This window comes from Hippocampus guttulatus, chromosome 4 (assembly GCF_054856545.1).
Source record: "Hippocampus guttulatus isolate MCC_2025c chromosome 4, RoL_Hgut_1.0, whole genome shotgun sequence".
NCBI lineage: Eukaryota > Metazoa > Chordata > Actinopteri > Syngnathiformes > Syngnathidae > Hippocampus > Hippocampus guttulatus.
Genome location: NC_141264.1, coordinates 22,703,408 through 22,725,000, shown reverse-complemented (window position 1 = coordinate 22,725,000; position 21,593 = coordinate 22,703,408). Strand labels below are relative to the sequence as shown.

General features: G+C 43.8%; 1 protein-coding gene across 3 annotated transcripts in view; it reads right to left on the bottom strand.

Moving 5' to 3' along the window:
* Positions 1 to 3,683: 3,683 nt before the first annotated feature.
* The window catches only part of met (MET proto-oncogene, receptor tyrosine kinase), a 49,146-nt gene continuing 31,236 nt past the window's right edge, over positions 3,684 to 21,593 (bottom strand). Inside the window, exons 12-23 of one of the 3 annotated variants that reach the window (XM_086108965.1) lie at positions 17,389 to 17,598; positions 13,558 to 13,707; positions 12,554 to 12,707; positions 12,029 to 12,163; positions 11,143 to 11,274; positions 10,409 to 10,663; positions 9,796 to 9,876; positions 7,758 to 7,939; positions 6,733 to 6,842; positions 6,278 to 6,443; positions 6,024 to 6,160; positions 3,684 to 4,573 (exon numbers count right to left, since the gene is read on the bottom strand). In XM_086108965.1, coding sequence (XP_085965091.1) covers positions 4,285 to 4,573; positions 6,024 to 6,160; positions 6,278 to 6,443; positions 6,733 to 6,842; positions 7,758 to 7,939; positions 9,796 to 9,876; positions 10,409 to 10,663; positions 11,143 to 11,274; positions 12,029 to 12,163; positions 12,554 to 12,707; positions 13,558 to 13,707; positions 17,389 to 17,598 — 2,001 coding nt within the window. In that variant the 3' untranslated portion in view covers positions 3,684 to 4,284. The remainder of the gene's footprint in view (positions 4,574 to 6,023; positions 6,161 to 6,277; positions 6,444 to 6,732; positions 6,843 to 7,757; positions 7,940 to 9,795; positions 9,877 to 10,408; positions 10,664 to 11,142; positions 11,275 to 12,028; positions 12,164 to 12,553; positions 12,708 to 13,557; positions 13,708 to 17,388; positions 17,599 to 21,593) is intronic. The other 2 variants (XM_086108966.1, XM_086108967.1) reach the window with 2 other exon arrangements.

The following is a 21,593-nucleotide window of genomic DNA, read 5'->3' as shown; positions in this document are numbered from 1 at the left end:
TACCATAACATATTAAACCGTATCATATGAAACCCCCATATTATACCATGTCATACTGAAACACATTGTATTATAGCACACTTAGTGTACTACAGTATACAGTATATACTGTATATGATCATACCATACCATGTATGGTATATTTTGGGACCTATCAGGTTTTATCATTTCATTGTGTAGTGTAGCGAACTATATGGCGATGTGTAACATTCATATCTGAACATATTTTTAAGTTGCCAGTCGTGTATTTTTGTCCATAAATCCATCCATCCATTTTCTACCGCTTATCCGGGGTCGGCTCTCGGGGGCAGCAGACTTCCCTGTCCCCAGCCACTTCTTCTAGCTCTTCCCGTGGTATCCCGAGGCGTTCCCAGGCCAGCTGGGCGACATAGTCTCTCCAGCGTGTCCTGGGTCGTCCCCGGGGCCTCATGCCGGTGGGACATGCCCGGAACACCTCACCAGGGAGGCATTCAGGAGGTATCCTAATCAGATGCCTGAGCCACCTCATCTGGCTCCTCTCGATGTGGAGCAGTGGCGGTTCTGGGGGGGGGCCAACGGGGGTCAGTGCCCCTGTAGCACCGATTCTGGCCCCCCCTGTGGCCCCCCCTCCGACCGCAGATTACGCAGTCGTGCCGAGTCGCCGACGCGAAAGGTGGAACCAAAGTGCATGATTTAACATTCTAGTCGGACCCTTTAGTGCGCCGCGCCATTTAAAAATGAGCGGGAAAATGAGAAGCAGTCCGCAGAGAAGGAAATTACCACGACAGGAGTGCTATTTGCGTGTGTGTGCGCGCGAGTGTGTGTGTGCGCACGTGTTTGTGTGTGCGTGTGTGCGTGCGTGTGTGTGTGCGCGCGTGTTTGTGTGTGCGTGTGTGTGTGTGTAACCTTTTTAGTCTCCCTTTTAATTTTTATTTAACAGGATCAATATATAAGACATTGCCTTTTAAAATTTGGATAATTATATGCATGTAAAACATCTAGCTTCAGTGTATTTGCAATTTTTGTCCCCGGCATGCTGGTACCATATCATCCCCTGGCTTGAATATTCTCAACAGACATATTGTTACGCTTGCAGACATTTTAGCCCTCCTAATACTGTTTTTTTCTCATCACTGTAATGTTAGTCCAGTGGTTAGCACGTCGACTTCACAGTGCAGAGGTACCGGGTTCAATTCCAGCTCCGGCCTCCCTGTGTGGAGTTTGCATGTTCTCCCCGGGCCTGCGTGGGTTTTCTCCGGGTACTCCGGTTTCCTCCCACATTCCAAAAACATGCATGGCAGGCTGATTGATCACTCTAAATTGTCCCGAGGTGTGAGTGAGGGTGTGCATGGTTGTTCGTCTCTGTGTGCCCTGCGATTGGCTGGCTACCAATTCGGGGTGTCCCCCGCCTACTGCCCGAAGACAGCTGGGATAGGCTCCAGCACCCCCGCGACCCTAGTGAGGATCAAGCGGTTCGGAAGATGAATGAATGAATGAATGAATGAATGTAATGTTATGACTACAATTTCAAAGTCCGAATAAATAAAAAGTCAAATAAGATTTCGAATCTGTCTTTTTAGCCCTGGGTTGAATGTGCCCCCCCATCAAAACCCCTGGCCCCAGCCCGGCCCCCTCAGTGAAATTGATCCAGAACCGCCCCTGATGTGGAGGAGAAGCAGCTCGACTCCGAGCCCCTGCCGGATGACCGAGCTTCTCACCTTATCTCTAAGAGAGCCCGGACACCCCGCGGAGAAAACTGATTTTGTCCGGTTGTATACGGAATCTCGTTCTTTCGGTCACGACCCATAGATGAGGGTTGGAACGTAAATCCACCGGTAAATTGAGAGCTTCACAATTCTTAACCATGACAGACCGATACAAACTCCGCAGTGTATTTTTATTTACATTTGAATTGAGCTACTGAGTTTGGACGTCGTGTGCTATGGGTCAAATTCCCATATGTCCCAGCAGTCATGAACGCAGCACGGTTGGCACACTCGCTCCTCCCTACATAAAAACACACATCACTGTTTTCTTTGCAGATAGGTACACATGTGGGCGAGTTTGTCACAAACTTCTCATGTTGACCTTCTTCATCCCGAGTGGGCGTGTCCACGAGCATCACGTGACACAGGTGTAAAGAAGGGAGTTGAGGGTTTAGCTAACGGCTTTGTGTCGCCATGTAAACAACACTCGGATGACGACCACCGCTCAGTTGTCATCGCTCATTGTGTGCAAAAGGTCTCCGTAAAAGGGCTTTATCTTCTTCACATCATCTGCAAACTGTTGTAAGAAGAACATATTGATTTTGAATGCTGTCCAACAGGATGTTTGCCGGAGCTCAAAGAGCGCAGTGGTGTGGCGCATGTTCTTGGGTTACAACTGCTTAGCAAAGAAGCGGAGGGAGGTGGCAGAGTTAAACGTTCAAATTGGATACCTTTACGGCATAATCTCAAGCACATTTGTCTTTAAAGACTGCCTGGGAATGGGCAAAATGAGAATAAAACCCCTTGATATCCATTGTTATAAAGTGGTCTCTAATAACGATGTAAAGTTAAGCAGTAAGGGGCTAAATTTGGAAAACATTCCAGGGCATTGTCTTTGAAGGATCTTTTGAAATGAGCCCTAAAATGGTCACTTAAAATTCTCCGGTGCCTTTTTCGGCATGGCTTCTTGAGACTTATTTTTGTGGGTTGGCTTATAATATACAATCCGATGTTGCCTGGTGAAGCCTTGGAGGTTCATTTGTCCAAGCAGTTGAGTTTGTCTTTAAGTCTCTATGGAAGTTATCCTAAAATGTCAGTTTTAAACCAAAATAACAGACTTGCTGGTTTACTTTTTTCCAATTGTTTTTTTTTTTTGGGGCTGTCTACTCATGATAGACATGCCTATCAAGTTTCATGTTGCTAGGTGTAACTGTCTCTTTTTGGAAAAACAGCAACGGAGCAGACAAGTTTGTCTTTCAAGGTTCCTTGGACACGAGCCGAAAATGTGTTCTTCGAATAGACATCTCAGACTTCCGAGTGTCTTCAAGCAGGATTCTTAAGGCCTTTTTGTGAGATTCCTTGGAGCAGGCACGCCCACCAAATTTCAAGTTGCCAAGTCAAACTGGCTTTGGGCGTTGAATTTTGAAAAAATGTCATTACATAGCCGTACATGCCAAACATTGAACAAACAACTTCCAAAGAGGCTCAAAGCCACGGTCACGACTGAGATTAAACGGGAACGGGTCTGCGGATGGGGGTGGGGACTGTCTAGACCTGTGGGGTTGTAAATCGAGAGCTCAACAGGAGGTCAGAGGTTGGAGGTTCTCCTCAGCCAATAGGAAAAGGATGCTCATGTGAACAACGAGAGCAGGCGTTTGAGGCCCCAACAACCTCTGTGATGTTCATGTTCTGCCCGTCACACCTGAAAGATTGTCAGTGTATGATTATGTATGCTTCAATTAAGCCCACAGCTGTGAAAAAAGAATGACAGCGGCCGTAATTCACACACGTGTAATTACACGAGAGTGTGATGCATTCACCTGGCGGACAGGTGTGTCCATGCAGGACATTCAATTAGAGTGCGCAAAGCATGCACGGAGGCGACTAATGTGGATTTATTTGTAAGATCGTGCAAGAAGATGAACATGTACCTCCAGGCTTGTTTTGACACTCTCGATCGCGCGCACCCGCGTTTTCCAACGTCAGGTTCAACATGACTCGACGTGTTTTTTTTATTTACAACATGGCAGTGAATTCATCATCATTGGGTTGCCGCTACACTTATAATACAGACGGGTTTTTTTTCTCAGAGCAAACATTCAGTCTGTCGATGCGGCCACAAAAAAAACAAAAACAAACAACAATTTTTTTTTTTTTTTTTAAACAATCAATCTTGGAAATTCTTGTTTTTTTGCTTTTTGTCATTTCTGGACAATCTGCTCTGTGCCGTGTGATTCTGAAGTATCAGAATGATCATTTTGATGATCATCAAACGTAGTGCCTTGAAGTCAAAATTTGCCACCAAGGTCCACCCATACGCCGTGACAAAAAATAAAAATAAAATAAAAAATTGGGAAAAAGATGAACCGTTGAGATTTGTCTTGTTTTCTGTCGCAGAGCTGTAACATTTGTTTTTTTTTTCATTGAACAAAATTCACATTAACAAGAAGGAAGCAACCCTCCTTTCAAGGCTTCTTTCCGACTTCCTCCCAAAAACGTCCGGGAAGTCAACAACTCGAGACGATCGACAACCTATTTACATTTAGAGCTTGTCCTCTGTCCAGTGTTGGGACACACAGTAGTTCTTCCCTCGTCATCCTCAGGCGCAACACTCCCGCTCCTGGTGGCAAAACAGGAGCGGGTGGGACGTCAGGGAGGTGGAGGGTTGGGATGACGACGAGGAAGAGGAGGACGAGGAGCCCGGGTCGGTGGTGACGAGCAGGGATGGGTAAGGGCTCATCTTGTCGATGTTGACGTAGGTGGTGTTGAGCAGGACGTAGTGTTCGCCGCTGAAGCTGGAGAAGATATTCGCGATGTTGGACACCAGGTCGGAGAAGGATGGACGACGCTCCGGTTTCGGGTGCCAACACTCCACCATCACAGTGTAGCTGCAAGGAAGACGGCGCGGGGGGCAAATTTGAGACGGGAATAGTGTGAATGGGGCTACGGCTAGTTTGTTTTTGAAGGACCCTTGGAAATGGTTTAAATGGGCCTAAAATGACAGCTGAATTAAAAAAATGGGAGACTCCCTGTGTATCTTTGGGTATGGCTGCTTGAGACTTTTTTGTGATCGACGTACCTACCAAATTTGACCTAGCATGGCTTTGAATGAAAAACAAAAAAAAGCTGGAAAACCTTTGTACTTATACTCCATCAGGTTTCACCTCAGTGCGTCAGGAAACGCCACCCGTCAAAACAGGAGAGGAGCGGATCAAAAAAAAAAAAAAAAAAAAAGTTCTTTGACAAGGAAGGGAAGATACATTGCAAATCTCTGCTGGCTTTGACACTTTGCCTGATTGATGGACTTGGCTGATGAGGGCGTCTGGAATGCGGCCGCAAAGGGCGCTAAGCCCCGAATCAAGATAAGGAAGCACAAAGAGGGAAAGAAAGCCGGCATCCGATTTCTAGGAGCAGAGGCGGTAAGAAAACGGGTCGCCTTTGCCAGCAGTTGACATGTCACATTTGGTTCATGTTGCTTGAATTTGCTGCTTTGCTTCTCCCTCTCTCACACACAAATCAGCACCAAAATACTTGATGTTGTCTTTCAAATTAAAGGTCTTGATGAGAGCTTTTCGGACAAATAATTATCTTGTTTGATATACCTGATGCAATCACAGCACATTTAGCAGGTCTGAAATTCTTTTTTTTCCCCAGAGTTGAGGCATTTTTTAAAAACGTATTATTTTTTTGCACTGTCCTGCATATTTTTCCAAATTGTAAAGGGTCTTTTTTTAAATTAACTTGAACACATTCAATTTTCTTTTCTAAGCTGTCATGACCTGTGTTGTTCGATTTTTCTTCTTTTTAACGTGCATATTATTTTAGATTTTTCTTAATATTTGAAGATTTCATAAATTTTCTAAAAGTTGATGAATTATTTTTATTCTCTATTTCCCACCAAAATTTTTACATATCATTTTACAATTTAAAAAAAATCTTTCAAATTTTAACATGATAAAATCAAATATCAAAATCAAAAAAATCTCTCAAATTTTAACATGATAAAATCAAATATCAGTCATACAAAAAAATTTACTCCATTTGTTTTTGTGCATTTTATCTGCAGAAATCTCACAATAAAACATTTTTTTAAAAATAAGTGAACTAACAATTATTTTACTTAAACCAAAAATTCTTGAAAAAGTGCGATACACTTCCAAGAAGCATTTTCCATGAAAAACAGCCATTGAAGCTGCAACCACCCCGAAAATATTGAGAAAAAAAATTGAATAGGTGAATCTGCAGGCGCCAGACCATGAATGAGCATGTGGGGGTGCACTGCCTTATCTGTTTTGAATTATTTTGTCAATATGGAGGCATGAGCGGGATGACACTTACAGTGAGTTGGGGCAAAACTCTGGCTGCAGCAAGCGGCGCCCCTGCAGGAGGAACACGGTAATGTCGAATGAGTTGACGTCTGAGTAGGGCGGCGCCCCGCGGGTCATCAGTTCCCATAGCAACACGCCAAACGACCACTGTAGAGTAAACGCAAACAGGTGTCAACGGACATGAAATTCTTACACTTTATACCTTGATAAGTCAGTGTTATTATGAATTTTTCTTTCGGCATAAATTTGATGTTGTTTTGGTACCACGTCAGACTTGGCGGTAAACTTGTGCGTCTGCAAGCTCTCCAGCGCCATCCACTTGACTGGCAGCTTGACGCCGCTCTTATTGTGGACGCTGTAGTACTCTTTGTCGTAGACATCGCGAGCCAGCCCGAAGTCGGCCACCTTCACCGTGTAGCTCTCGTCTAGCCTGCCCACACAAAAACAAAACGAAATGAACGTCAAACTTTTCTTCCGTAAGGAATCGGTCAATGATGGCCATTTACAGCTCTTTCATTTCATATGTCGTCGGCCTAAGTACAATTGACTGAGTCATTTTTTTCATAAAACACAAAAAAATGGAAAATGGAGGCACATTCCGATTATTTGTATTGACTCATTCACCGCCGGTCCCGAATGGACTTATAAACCATACCAGACCCTTAGATGGCCCTCTTTTGGTTTACGGGTTGGATGTTGGACACTCTCTGCGGACTCACATGCAGTTCCTGGCCGCCAGGTCCCTGTGGACGAACTTCTTGCTGGCCAGGTACTCCATCCCTCGGGCCACCTGGAGTCCAAAGCCCATCAGGTCCTTCACCGTCGGGTTCTGCGGGACAGCAACAGATCAATCGGTGAGGAGCACGAGTAACGTCACTTCCAAGCTTTTCCAGAATTGTCCCAAAACACAGAGCCGCATTTTTTTTGCATTCTTGTACACAGTGGTGCTTTGAGATGCGAGCGACTCATCTTGGGAGGTTTTTGTGATACAAGCTGTCGTTAGGCTGATTTGACGACTGATTACTCGAGTAATCGATGGCATCATCGATACTAAAAAGACCCCCTAGTCACAGCCTGAGTTATACCCCTTTAAGCAATGAATATTTGAACGCAAATGGCACAGAGACTTATGTCGGAAAACTAACAATACTCATAAGCATACATTCTTTATCCTCTGCGCAAAGTGACTAATATTACTACAGCCTACTATAAAAGTATTACACTGAGCGGTCAAGGCATGCACACACCAAGGAGTCGCACAATCACGTTGAATGAATCACTATGTACAAACCGTTCTTTACGTTCCATTTAATTGTGCTTTGAAGCTTATGAAAAATAAACTTTGTTGTTGTTCTTTTTGGGGGGCACGGAACAGATAAAGAGCACATTCATGAATTTCAATGGGAAAAGTTACTCGTGCAGTTTTTTTTTTTTTTTTTTGTTAAACACATGCCAGGTTTTTGGCATTGAAATACATTTACAATATGTTCAAAAGTATGTTTTGAAGCCTCAAATGTGCCTAAGGGATGCGGAAGGGACATTTTAAGGCTTACATTATCACAAAATTTAAATTAAAATCATTTTCATTTTATGGCATCGATATTTTTGGGATTTTCACATTTCACTGTGATACCATTTGAAGAACAAGAAAATGCATGTTAAAACTGAGCCAGCCAGAAGGGGCTCCGAATGCCACGGCTGCTGGCTCAAATCGAGCCCGGAAAACCCCTCCTGTTGGTCTTACGTGGCCTTCGTCGCGGATGAAGTTACGCAGGTCTCCGTGCTTCATGTAGGGCAGAACCATCAGCGGCGAGCCCTCGGGCGGCAGGCAGATGCCCAGCAGCGACAGCACGTTGGCGTGGCTGAAGTCCTTCATGATGATGCCCTCCTTCAGGAACTGGGACACCTCGTCCAAGTCGGTGATTCCTTTTTTTTTTTTGCGGACAAGGGGCGGCCAAAAAAAAGTATCGGTAAGCACATTTGTAAGCAGGTCAGTCCGTCTGCGTGAAATGATGGCTCAGGAAATACAGCCCTCCTCCATCCATACTCCACATTCCCATTTGGCAGTCGGGGCAAGAAGGTTCTTGCTGCTGGCCTAGGGACTGTTTTAAAAAAAATTAGTCTGAACAATATAGCCCGACAATGAGGTGCTCGAAAGGGGCCTCATCAGTTTAAAGTCTCGGTCAAATTTTTTTTTCCTTACCCGCCCTTCCACCTATCTCCCTGTGATGTGCACACACTTAGGGCTGACAACGAGGAGCTCTCAAGCGATCACACATGCGCTAAGCACCAGTCCAGATCCTGGCTGACAAGTCGGACTTCTTTTTTTATCCCCCCTTCTTTCTTCTCCTTGCACTTTGGGCCTTTTTCACTCTGGCATGCATGCACTCATGGCCAACAACAAAGCACTCTAAAGCAGCCACACCAATGCAAAGGCTTGGTCCACATGTTGGCTTTCAAGATATCTCCCCCCCACCCCCTTTTTCCTTCCTCAATGTGACATGTATGCACTGTGGCCAACAACAGGGCGCTCTAAATAAGCTCCACTAGCGGACGATCTGAAAGGAATGTCTGGATTGGGACGGACATGTGAACGAAGTCAATCGAGTTGTTATATATTGGGGGAGGGGTGACCCCATGCATGACTGCGACGAAGTGCAACCTCACTTCAGGTGTCTAGAATCAGAGCCCCAACAACTCGCTTTGTTGTGTTAAAAGCAGTAGTTGCTGTCATGTCACTGGGCTCTGGTTGAAAGTCACAGTTTTCTTTTTTGATTTTACGCTATGATGCCGATGTGCCAATTTTGCAGAATCTCTGTAAGAAAGTGGGATGTCAGAATGTAATTGCTGGACTTGAGGCTGGACTGTGTGTTGTCATAGTGACAGGAAGAAGCCTCCACATGGAACAAAAGTCAACAAAGAGATGAGGAATCCAAAGGTTGACATCCCGGGGGATAAGACCTCATTCCATCCCGTCCCCTTACTGTCATCTTTACTAGATTAAAATCCTCACCGGGGCGATGCTAATTCATCACTTTTAGCCCCGCCACCCCCGCCCCGCTCCCCAATGTTAAAAACGAAATAAAAATAAAGTGGTTCTCTGGTAACGTGATTGTGATGTCACACTTTGTTGGATTGGAGACGTTTCGCCGGAATGGCAACGGAATGTCTTACTGTCTGCTCAACCATTTTATGTTACTATATGATTAGAATTGTGTATTGTATTTTAGGGGAGGATTTTTAAAGTGTAACATCTCTGTCAAAAAAAAAAAAAATCCACCCCATTGCAGTGAGACAGTGTCAATAATAATTATAACTTTTATAAAAAGTTCCCGCCAAAAATAATGCGTTAAAATGTACCCCCTCAAAAGTTCTAAAAACTAAATGAAATACATATTTCTAAATACATTAAAAACATGACAAAAATAAATTATCAAATAAAAGAAATAAATACACACACAAAAAAGTCTACTATTACTACTAATTACATAAAAAGGCTCATTACAATTTTGTTTTTTACTGGAAAAAAAACTGCATGACAGATCATGAAAAAGAAATCCAAACTAAAAATTGTGACCAGTTTCATTTTTGAAACTGGTCACAATTTTTTAGTTAACTTTCTGAAGTAAAAAGAAATTAATTAATTAAATTGAAATGTATTTTTTTTTGTTTTAATTAAGCACAAACATTTCAGAAGAAATATTTGAATACGTGTGAAAGTGTATGACAGAATAGATTAAAAAAATAAATAAAATCAACAACTCATACAAGGATGAGCTTACGGTTGAGAGACTTGATGGCGCAGTGTTGGTTTTGACCGTCTGGCTCCAGTAGAGTTCCATGAAAGACACATCCAAAGTGACCTGCAAGAACACATCAGATTTCATGCTTTAAGGAAATCATATTTCCAGCTCATTTAACATCTACGTATGCAACTCCAATGAAGCACATTTACATGATATTTCATGTCTACACACCTCCAAACACAGCATGCGACTCGATTACGACTGCGCAAGAGTAACTCAACACCAGGCTTTATTCATTAACACCCCCACTCCAATGAATTATAGCTGCAGTTTGTAGTCATGAGAGTTCTCAGGGGGGCGGCGGTGGGAATGAAATGAGCGCGACGTTCCCCTATCACGCCGCCGCAGATGGCCGAGGGTATCGGGTTGCCAGCGCCGCAGGAATTAGTCGCGGTGAAACCGCGGCGAAAATTGGAGGCTCCTTTTCCTTCATGGGGGTAATCTCAGAGCTGGTGGCGGCATGGTGGAGAGGGGTTTGGGGCGTCCCGCAGGGTTGTTTTGTTGTGCACGAATTTGAGCCATGGTCGGCCATCTTTGATGTGTCGGAGTGATCTGGTTCTGTTTCTGCTAACAGCGCATGACGACTCACCTCTGCCGATGACTTGATTGAGATGCAACAGGAGTCTGTCCTGGGCGATCACCACATGCTGGACTTCGCTCAGCAGGTCGGGGTGCAGACTGGACAGGTCGATGTGGACCGGCGTCATCAACAGCGGCGACACCAGCTCGCCTTCCATCCCCAATCCACGGGCCATCGCCCCAAATCGGGGCGAGAGCAGTTCCCGGCTGGACCCGAAAAGGATGGGGGCCGCCCGGCACGTCTCGGGACGCTCCGTGCCCTGGTCTAAAGGGGAAGACAAACACGGAAACGTGCAGGAATGAGTCACTGCTCACAGCCTTATTATTTCTGAGACACAACACACAATCGAAATAAATGAGGGACAAATCAGGAACCGACCATAGTGGAGTTTTTGAGGTAGATGCCGATTGTTTTTGCCAATTTTGTTTTGGGTTGTTTGAAAGATCATTATTCTTTTGTCTTGTGTTGTGATATGTGTTCTTGTGTAAGAAAAAATATGAAAATGTAAAAAAAATCGATCAATTTTTTTGGTAATTTTTTTCAAAAGGGTTAATATGGGCCAATCTGAATTTTTGTGGCACAAAACACAAGAAGGTAAGATATTACAAACGTGTTGACACAGGTCTGGATGCCATATTTGTCTAAGGGGGGTGGGGGAGGGGTCTCTGTTGTGTTCATCATTCCTGAGGGAGTGCGTGTGGGTGTGCTCATCGCTAATAAGCTAAAGTCATGTTCCTGCACACCAGGTAGACAGATGAAATCATTGTCGTTCAGGTGTGGAGGGCCGGCGGGCGTTGGCTCGAGATTGTTGATTTTACGCCAAGGAAGATGACGTGCCAACTGGCGGGAGCCGGGAGTTGATCTTGGATCTTTTTCTTAAGAGAACACATAAAGCCAATTATGTCATCTGATTGAAAGGAACAGGCAGATACAATAATGCCGCCTCCATCATGACACCTCTCATGCAATAATTTGATTGTCTGCCATGTGGGTTGGCAGACAGTGTGTAAAAGAGATGGTGGAAATTAGTTTTGACACCTTAAACGCAGTAGTTAGCTTGCTGTAGCTACTGGTTGAACAGCTAAGCACTATTTGCAGTCAACAATCATGTGATGAAAATGACATTGAACACGCCAATATCGCGAGACGCGTCACTCACGGACAATGCTACGCTATCACAGGCAGGCACCCCAAACATTTCTGTGGAGTGTGTTTGAGTTTTGATTTGACGTCTTTTGTTATTATGTTGCTATGTGATGTGGTCGATGCTAGCAACATGTGATTAGCGATTAATCGACTTAAAGGCTTAAAGTTGACGCAGAGTCAAGTCAACTCACCGACTACTCAACTAATTGGTTCAACTCTTCGTAGCTACCCACGTTGTACTGAAAGCTGTTGTTCCTGCAGTGCCACTGTCCCCAAACATCTGAATATCTAAATGCGGGAAGCCGCAACAGCTGTCGGAGGCCATATGGCAACAGGAAAGGCATTTTGACCTAACTTTATGTCGGAAGCAATTCTTTGTTGTTTGTTAAGTGTTTCCCAAGTGACAAAACAAATCCAGAAGAGCAGCGACAATGGCGTGAAAGGTGTGTAAGGAGTGCAGATAGAGGGGAAGCTTCAACGTACCCTCCAGCAGCGTACTTCTGTAGTCCACAGATTCGTGAGACACCATTTCATTCGTGGGACTGACACTCCTGGCGCTAGCAAGTCTGTCCAGATGCTGGATGTCACCGCGGCCATCGTACCACACCTCGGACAGATCTACAGGAAGGAGGTTTTTTTTTTTTGGGGGGAGGGGGGGCAAGATGGAAAGTGGGACAGGAGGAACAGAAGTGGGACAGCCAGGGCAGATGGAGAAAGAAGAGTCAATATTAAGAACCAAGAAAAACACCCAGCACGCAGATCTTTTTGTATTGCATTACATGCTAAGCTAGCATGGAAGCCATCTGTGGCTATCAGCTATTTAAATGTATTTATTTAATCATACATTATTTTGCTCCGTAACAAAATTTCAATTGAAACAGGAGTACAGAACACGATTTGCCCATTTAAATAGAAATGTAAAAATTTTTTTCAATGTTTCGAGTTAGCATCGAGCAATTCACCGCGATGAGGCCTTGGTGGAGGTCCTCACCTCAAACTCGGACTCACCGTCAATGCGCTTGTTTCTGCGCCACATGAGGAGCGTGGCAAGCATCAGCAGCAGCAGGCTGACCAACACGCAGCCCACCACCAGACCCGTATAGTCCTGTTCCTGCGCCAGCGTTACCTTGCCCAGGTGACGGATGGAGTCAGCCTGCCGCCACTGGAACAGAGCTTCAGATCAGTCACAGTGTGTGTGTATGTGCGCGCACGCACGCGTCTGTGTGTGTGGAGGGGGGGGGGGGGGGGGGTAATGTGAGAAAAATATGTTTAATTTAAAAAAAAACAAACTAGTGATATATTTTCCAATATATACCAAAATAATAATAATAATAATAATAAACAGTATTCAGCAGTCCACCTTAGTGTAATTGAATGGTTCATTCGGACCACTGATCCCAGTGCGCCTTATACAGCCGGTCATATTGACAGAGTATTTACACACGCGCACACACACGCACGCGCGCACACACACACACACACACACACACACACACACATACACACACACACACACACACACACGGAGATGCAGTTGTCTGAGGTCAGATTACATCATTACATCAGTGATATTGCCTCTGCTTTTATTAAGTTTAGTGGATATGAGGTTACCACTTTGGCTTCAGATTTGTGTGTTTGTGTGTGCGTGTGTGTATGTGCGTGTGAACACAGCTAAAGGATATTAGCCCTGAGATAAATACAGGTCTTCTGATAGCGTCGGCTGGGTGCATTTCCTGTTTGAAGTCTGCTTTTGTTAGCTTTATGCTAACTGTCTGATTTATGAAACGTTGTATTAGGCTGAATGGGCATTGAGGCAGGGGTTCAGAACATTCAAAGATATTACACTATGCCACAAAAATAAATGTCACTCATTTTAAACCATTTTTCTTTTTAAACATTTTTGAAAAACATTCTCTAAATGTTCTTCACTCTTGCTTGGACCCCCCCCCCCCCTCCTCCCCAATTATGCATCAAAAATCCCATCTGCACAAGATGGTCCAATGGCGGCTCACCTCCACCTGCAGCCCCTTGGCGGTGGCCGCCTGCAGCTCGTTGGGGACGGTGCACTCCAGCGTGTTGCCCACCAGCGTGAGGGTCTCGCAGCTGCGGTTGGACACGGTTAGCACCTGGCACTTCATGGCCTCGCGGTCCATGCGGTCGCCCTGTCGGAGCCGCAGCACCATTAGACTCTGTTGCCAACCAAAACAGCAGCACTACAACAGGGGAACTCAAATGTGGTTTCTTCCCTGGGAGTCTTCCCTGTACTTAAAACAAATTTATTTTATGAATATTTTAAAATATTAGAACAAATCTAGTTTTGAATTTTATTATTTAATATAATAATAATGTGGGCGGCCCGGTAGTCCAGTGGTTAGCACGTCGGCTTCACAGTGCAGAGGTACCGGGTTCGATTCCGGCTCCGGCCTCCCTGTGTGGAGTTTGCATGTTCTCCCCGGGCCTGCGTGGGTTTTCTCCGGGTGCTCCGGTTTCCTCCCACATTCCAAAAACATGCATGGCAGGTTGATTGGACGCTCTAAATTGTCCCTAGGTGTGAGTGTGGGCGTGGATGGTTGTTCGTCTCTGTGTGCCCTGCGATTGGCTGGCAACTGATTCAGGGTGTCCCCCGCCTACTGCCCAAAGACGGCTGGGATAGGCTCCAGCACCCCCCGCGACCCTAGTGAGGATCAAGCGGTTCGGAAAATGGATGGATGGATAATAATAATGTAATTTAATAAATAATAATTGACAATTTACCAAACAATATAATGTATTTCAATCATGATAATATCTCTTTTTTTTTTAAATCTTGTGTATATTCAGTGGAATAATTACATCAATCTATTTTATGCAATGAATACAAATTGTTGAAAGAACATAATTTTTTTAATAGAAAAAAACTTTCAGGTTTTATTATTTACAACAAATCAAAATATTGAATTCTCGTTTATACAGTAATTGTTAATTGCAATCATTAATTCACCATTAATCTTTAAACAAAAACCGTTTAATGTCCAGTTCATATAAATATTTGTATTTCATTATATTTTTAGGTGTAATATTTTAAAAATTCTTCTAATATGAAGTTTATTTTGATGAATTAATATTTCATGCTCACTTGAAAATTTCATTCTTCATAAATGATTGAACTGTAATCAATTATCAACGACTTTAAAACAGGTTCATAACTACTGATGATAAACAAATGTTTCTTTAATATAAATCAAAAATAGTTCATGCAAATTGTAATATTTTGATTGAGTTGAATTGTAAATTATTTATCAATCATTTGACACAAGAAATAAAACACATTTCATGCATAATCTGTAACTGTGTATTTTTTGAACATTTTTAATTGTATTATTTACAAATCAACTGCACAGGTTAAGTGTTCCATTGTCAAAAGCTAAATCAAAATATGGATTTTTATCAGCAGCATTTATTTTATTTCACGAGTGTAAAGAAAAAAGATGAAATACATTTGAATTAATCAATTTTAGGGGGGAAATTTAAAAAAACCCAGCAAATGTTGATTGTTGACACCTTCTCCATCTGCAGTTGAGTATACCAGGCAATATTTTAACAAGGCCAAAAGCAAAAGTCCCATTCAATAATCACCATGGAGACAATTTGTTGCGTGGCTTATTCTAGTCTGGCGACAACACACCAGTCACCCTCTGCTCGTTCTCACTTTCTTACTCACTTTTGTTTTTCTTATACCCTTCATACACACACACACACACACACACACGTTATAGTGGCATGCTTGTTTGAATACAGCAGAAGGCAATAAAAAGAATGATCACATTCCTGGCGTGACAGCTCAGGATTTCCAGATTTGACACAGAGTGGAGGCTCACACCTGTTCCCACACACACACACACTCACACACACAGACGCATACACAGATTTAAGAAAAAACAATTTTTGGTGTGTGTGCAAAAAACCCCCCAAAAAAACCAAAACAACTTTTATGTAATTGCTTTTTATGAAGAACATTAGTTTAATGTGAATGTATTTTTTTAAATTATTTTAGATTTACTACAAAGAAAATAAACAAATAGCTTAACAATTAGCATGGCTGCCTTCTCCATCTTTCCAAATCAAATACTGTACTCACTCACAGCCATGGAAGCAAGAATTACTTAAAAGTAACCTCGCAAAGTCCCCGTCGCATTAACTACCCAATTACCCAACGCAGATTTCTCGCTAGCTGGTGTGGCAGAAGCAGCACCGCCGCTTACCTCAATCTTGACCATATAGGTGACGTTAAGCGAATATTATTTTGGGGCTGCGAAGGGAATTTTAGTCATGGGAAAAACTTGAAAATCTGCGATTCTCAGTTATGCTATTCAGTCTGTTTTAATGACACGCAAACAGCAACGCGAAACCGCTAATTTCGAGCTTTGCGCCTTCATCTGCGGATGTTAAAAAAAGTCATCACAACATGCCCTATTCTGAGGGAAAACCCAAATTTCTGTTAAAGAAAAAATCCAGAAATTGCTATATAAATAAACAACATACAAATCCCCTAGATTTGATTTGAGCCATAGAACTTTAAATTACTCTACTGCAAGTGACAAGGATGGATTTTGTCCACTCCTTACTAGCTCATACGTGTGCGTGCGTGTGTGGCAGCTGGCAGTATTGAGACTATGCTAAATGAGCGCCCCATTCAACCTTATCAGATGCTGCTTCGTTTGTGTGAAGTTCGGCTATAATAAAAAGTGAAGGAAGGAGGTGGATTTAACCACAGGGCCAAGGTCACCCCTGGGAAATTAAAAAAAAAAAAAGCCAAGATCTTTGAGAGCAGCTGCCTTCAAGCATCTACTGCGGTCAGTGAAGTAAACTGTTAAAAAAAAAAAAAAACGAAGAAAGAAAAAAAAATCTGTTTCATTGTGTTAAATTCATTTGACAATGTCAAGAGGTTTGACCTTGGCAGCAACAACAATGCACATGCAGACATGAAGCTTGGGCCACCGAGACTTGACCAAAAAAAAAAAAAAAAAAGAAAAAAAAAACAATGGGAAACAGACTCCACTTCCTGTTTTTGTTTCTGTATTGTTTCCTTCCCGGCGTGATCCAAACGGGCGTGCACGTGGGAATGTTCGTGAGCGTGCATGCAAGTCAGCCACATCGTAAACACCAAACTATCTTAGCATTTGGACACGTTTGGCTATCTTTTGGAGCTCATGGAAACACACCAAACTTCATTACCATGTTCTAGGCACAGGCAAAGACAAAAAAATTATTATTACACCACTTAGTGTTGTCTGTCTGTTGTCTTCAAAATTGGTAGCAAATTGACAAAATCTGTTGTGGAAGAACTCTGCAGTATTGGCAAAGAAAACCTACATGGACTGCTTCAGACCAAAATGGACGATTTCTAGTGTGTTTTAGGGCATGGCGTATTGAGACGTTTTGGTGGGTCTACTCATTATTGACATGCCTACCAAATTTCTTGTTGCAAAGTGAAACTGACTTTCGGGAATGAATGAATTTCCAGAACATTCCTGGGGGCAAATAAGACTAAAATGTCTGCAAACCAAAATGCCAGACCTCATATGCCTTTTGAGGCATGGCTTCGTGCGACTTTTTTGTGGGTCTACTCATCATTGGCATGTCTTGCTAATTTTTGTGATGTTAAGTGAAACTGGCAGCGGGCAAGGATTCCTTGAAATTAGCCTAAACTGTCTGCGTCAAACAACAATGGAAAACCTTCCGTGTCTTATGAGGCATGGCTTCCTGAAACTTTTTTGTGGGTCTACTCTTGACAGACATACTTACCTAAGCCGTGAAACTGGTTCCGGGTGTTGAATTTTCAAACCTTTTCACTCAGGTCTCACCTTGAGCTCCACGACGCTCTTGTTGTCCTTGGATGTGAGCTTGGGGTCCTGGAAGAGGGGGTCCTCCACGTAGATTAGGTCCCACTGGTCGGTGGCGTACCCGTCCAGGATGAAGGCCACCTTGGTGACCACCGGCGGTGGCAGAGCCAGCTTCGCCAGGGAGGGCGTGGTGCACTGGATGGAGGTGCGGTTTTCACCATAGACGCAACTCTGTATGTGGGTAGAGTGAAGACATGTTTCATAACATGTACAATCAAGTAGATTACAATTTAGCCGGGGGGCAAATAAGCCGTTTTTCCACCTTTTTTTGTCCATTTGTAAGAATGGTATAAAAATATAGTGGAACCTAAATTTAACGGAGCCAGAACCAAAGAATTGATCGCAACTCGCTACAGTGCCAGTGAACAGACAGAGACTGGTCAGTAAACAGAGTTACAGTAGACTAGAGCAGGCTAAAACATGCGTCATTATGGAGCAATGTTGGCAGGGGGGGGGGGGGGGGGGCTGTCTCATGGAATACTCTTTCAAGTTGATTTCTCATGGAATTGAGCTGAGGGGTCCTCATCACTGAGACGTTGGTAAGAGGAGCTTCATGACAACGGTATTGAGTAAGTATTGAATCTCAAAACCATGTCCAGGACAATACCAAAGCTCCAGGCAGAGCTCAAGGACACAAAGCCTAGAAGGATGTCATTTTGTTCATTTACCATCCCTGGAAATATTGAGAAGCGTCTCTTTGCAAATGTCTCGCCTGTTCGTTGAGCTAAGAGGAATTGTTTAGCAGTTCAAGTGACTTTTTGGGAAAAAAGAAAAAGGAAATTTTGCCCCTGCGTCGAGTAGATGGATGAAAAGGTTCGTTTGTTGTTGGCGTCTTTTGTCCTGTCAGGTGATACATTTGCTCCATTGTTGATATTTTCAATGCACAATCGCGCTCGGTTTTGCAGCTAAATGTTCACATTGTGAAAGAAAACACTGCCTTTTCTCAGACAGACCCAAAACGGATGGTACAGGAACCTCCACTGGTACCGGAGAGGAAATGTCAAATCTCTTTTATGTATGTGGGAACATTAAGACGGACAGAGCATTCCGGCAGATCCCCTTTCACCACTTGGCCATAACACTGCGTTTTTGATTTGTTGGTTTTTTTATTTGGAGGGAGGGGATGGGGGGGGGGGGGGTGATATCTTCACGCGGCGGTGTTAGGAAGATGAACTTCCCACAAGATGGCTTCCAGGCAATCCAGTAAAACTGCAAATTTTAGGGCGGCCTTTTACTGCGGGCAGTCGAAGGCACACCTGTGTAATAATCATACTGTCTAATCGGCATATTGACGTGTCACACAAAAGTGAGGTGGATGGATTATCTTGATTTAATTTAATTATTCACCTTCCGAACCGCTTGATCCTCACTAGGGTCGCGGGGGGTGCTGGAGCCTATCCCAGCTGTCTCCGGGCAGTAGGCGGGGGACACCCTGAATCGGTTGCCAGCCAATCGCAGGGCACACAGAGACGAACAACCATCCACGCTCACACTCACACCTAGGGACAATGCAGAGCGTTCAATCAGCCTGCCACGCATGTTTTTGGAATGTGGGAGGAAACCGGAGCACCCGGAGAAAACCCACGCAGGCCCGGGGAGAACATGCAAACTCCACACAGGGAGGCCGGAGCTGGAATCGAACCCGGTACCTCTGCACTGTGAAGCCGACGTGCTAACCACTGGACTACCGGGCCGCCCTTAATTTAATTAATTGAATTCAAATAAATGCCAACATTTTTATTTCTTGAGCTAAACATAATTGACACTATAGATAGGACGTATTTGGAAAAAAAGATCATCATTACTTTGCTGAGTAACTAATTATTTTTGGATGAAGTAATTTGTAACTATCGCTAGTAACATGCCCCAAACTGGTTGAGTTAGGTCGTTGCTGTAGTCACTACGAAGTGCATGTTACTCCCTGGTACAAGTTACTTCCCAATTACTTCAAACCTCAACTCCGTTCTAACCGCAGTTACTTCTCAGTACGCATGACAGGATACACACTTTCGTGAATAAGTATCATCACGCTCACCCTGCTCTGAGTGGTTTGAGGGATCGTCACCCGGCAGGTGCTGCTCTGCACTTCAACTCAAAAATTACAAAAGAAACCCCCCCCCCCCCCCCCCTGATAAAACAACTTCAAGTGTTGACACGTCACTCTCCGCAGGGTATGCAAATGACCTCCTCCAAGGCACAGCTCAGCACTCAGCACCCCTCTGGGGAAAATAGCAACTTCCATAACAAGGCTTTTAGCTTGGTAAATGCACGCGGTAGGAGCGCAAATAGACAAAACAGTCCAAGACTTTCCCATAGGAAGTAGGAAAACTCCTCCATCCCGGGTCATACGGTGGCCATCGCATTGTGCGCGTATGTGTGTGTGTGTGCGCGCACACGTGTGATGACATGTTGTAATGTGTTTGTTTGCCAAATTCCCAAATTATCTCTCGACAGGAGCCCCAGTGACAGATAAGATCCCCAAAGAGCATTGCGACACATCGTCCACACAGACTCCTGCAGGCAAACACACACACACACAGACACACACACACACGCACACACACACACACACACACACACACACACACACACACACACACACACACACACACACACACACACACACACACACACACACACACACACACTGACTTCTAGTTGCAAGTTACTTCCTGGTACAAGTTACTTCTAGGTTAGCCTTTGGGTAAGTCCCTTAGTTACTTTTGAACTGCAGGTCCTTATAATAATAATAACAACAATGATACTAATACTGCATCAGAGTAAGTTGCACACTTTCAAACACACACACACACACACACACACACACACAATCACAGAGTGTCGTCAAATTAAGCATGCTTGTGCTTGCACGTTGTCATGCGGTCATGCGGGAGGAAGACAACAATGGCGTTTGGTGGAGGCCTCCGTAACAAGGAGAGGAGAGGTAAAAAAAAGGCCTTGTTAACGTGGAATGTTATTGAGTCGTCGTGGAGCCAATAAAGAGTGTCTTTTTTTCCCTTTCAAAGACCTTCAACGCCTTCACTGGCGCGCCAACTGGAGCGTAACTCAATCTGCCAGAGCCTTGCGTCTGATGTGGGAATACTTGGTTGGATCATCCCAAGTTCACATGCACGGGAGCTTCCTCTGCGCTCACTGGACACTTCAATAGGTACACGAACTTTGGGCCAAAATTGTGCTGACGCATTGATGCTGATGATCGATGGACTAATTCATGAATTCAAGAACCGTACAAGGACATTAATACAGTTGTTGTTGTTTTCTTTTCTTTTTTTTTTGAACAAAAACATTTGTCCTTTAATTCCAGATCATAAAAGCAAAATTGCTTATGAAATAAATAATCCATGCAAAATGATTCCATTACGTTTCATGGATGAAAGAAAAAAAATATCGGATATACGAATTTGCCCGTTTGGTATTTTTCTGTATTTTGCAACATTCGATCTCAGCACAAAAAAAATATATATATACAGTATATATATATACAGTATATATATATATATATATATGTATATATATATATATACACACACAGTATATGTCCTATATACAGGTAGATTTAAGTCCTGTGCCTGTAATTCGAAGCGGCTCGACGGGCTCTCACGCAGACCCGATTCGCGCGGTTGTGTGCCTAAGTAGTTTTAAGTGTGGCCAGCGAGGCCGAGGAGATCCCGAACATCCTGAAGGCCTCGCCGAGCTACTCGACTTGAATGACAAGCGGAGCAGACGTTTCCTGTCTTTGCGCTGCCCCACCCGTCTCCCATTTAACTTTGTCTCTTTTCCGTCCACATCAACACACCAGAGTCTTTTTTCCTCCAAGTGGGCGTGAGGACCCCTGATGACAATTCCATGCGCCGCACGCGCAAGGCTACACTTCATTTCATTTCCCGTTGCTATTCATCGTCTGCTTGGGCTTCAGCGAGAGTGTCTTGTTGCGAGTAATTACTGACAAATCTGAAGGTAAATTGACAGTTGGAGTGAGTGGAGAAACCACAAGGAACAGTCCCGGGTTACACTTTGGTGCTATGATGTCATCAGTTTATTTCCTGGATTACTTTCTACTCTCAGTTACTTAGAGGTGCAAGTTACTTCCTGCTACAAATGATTTCTAAACTGTGAGGAGGAATTTGAAATCGGATTAGTTAAAG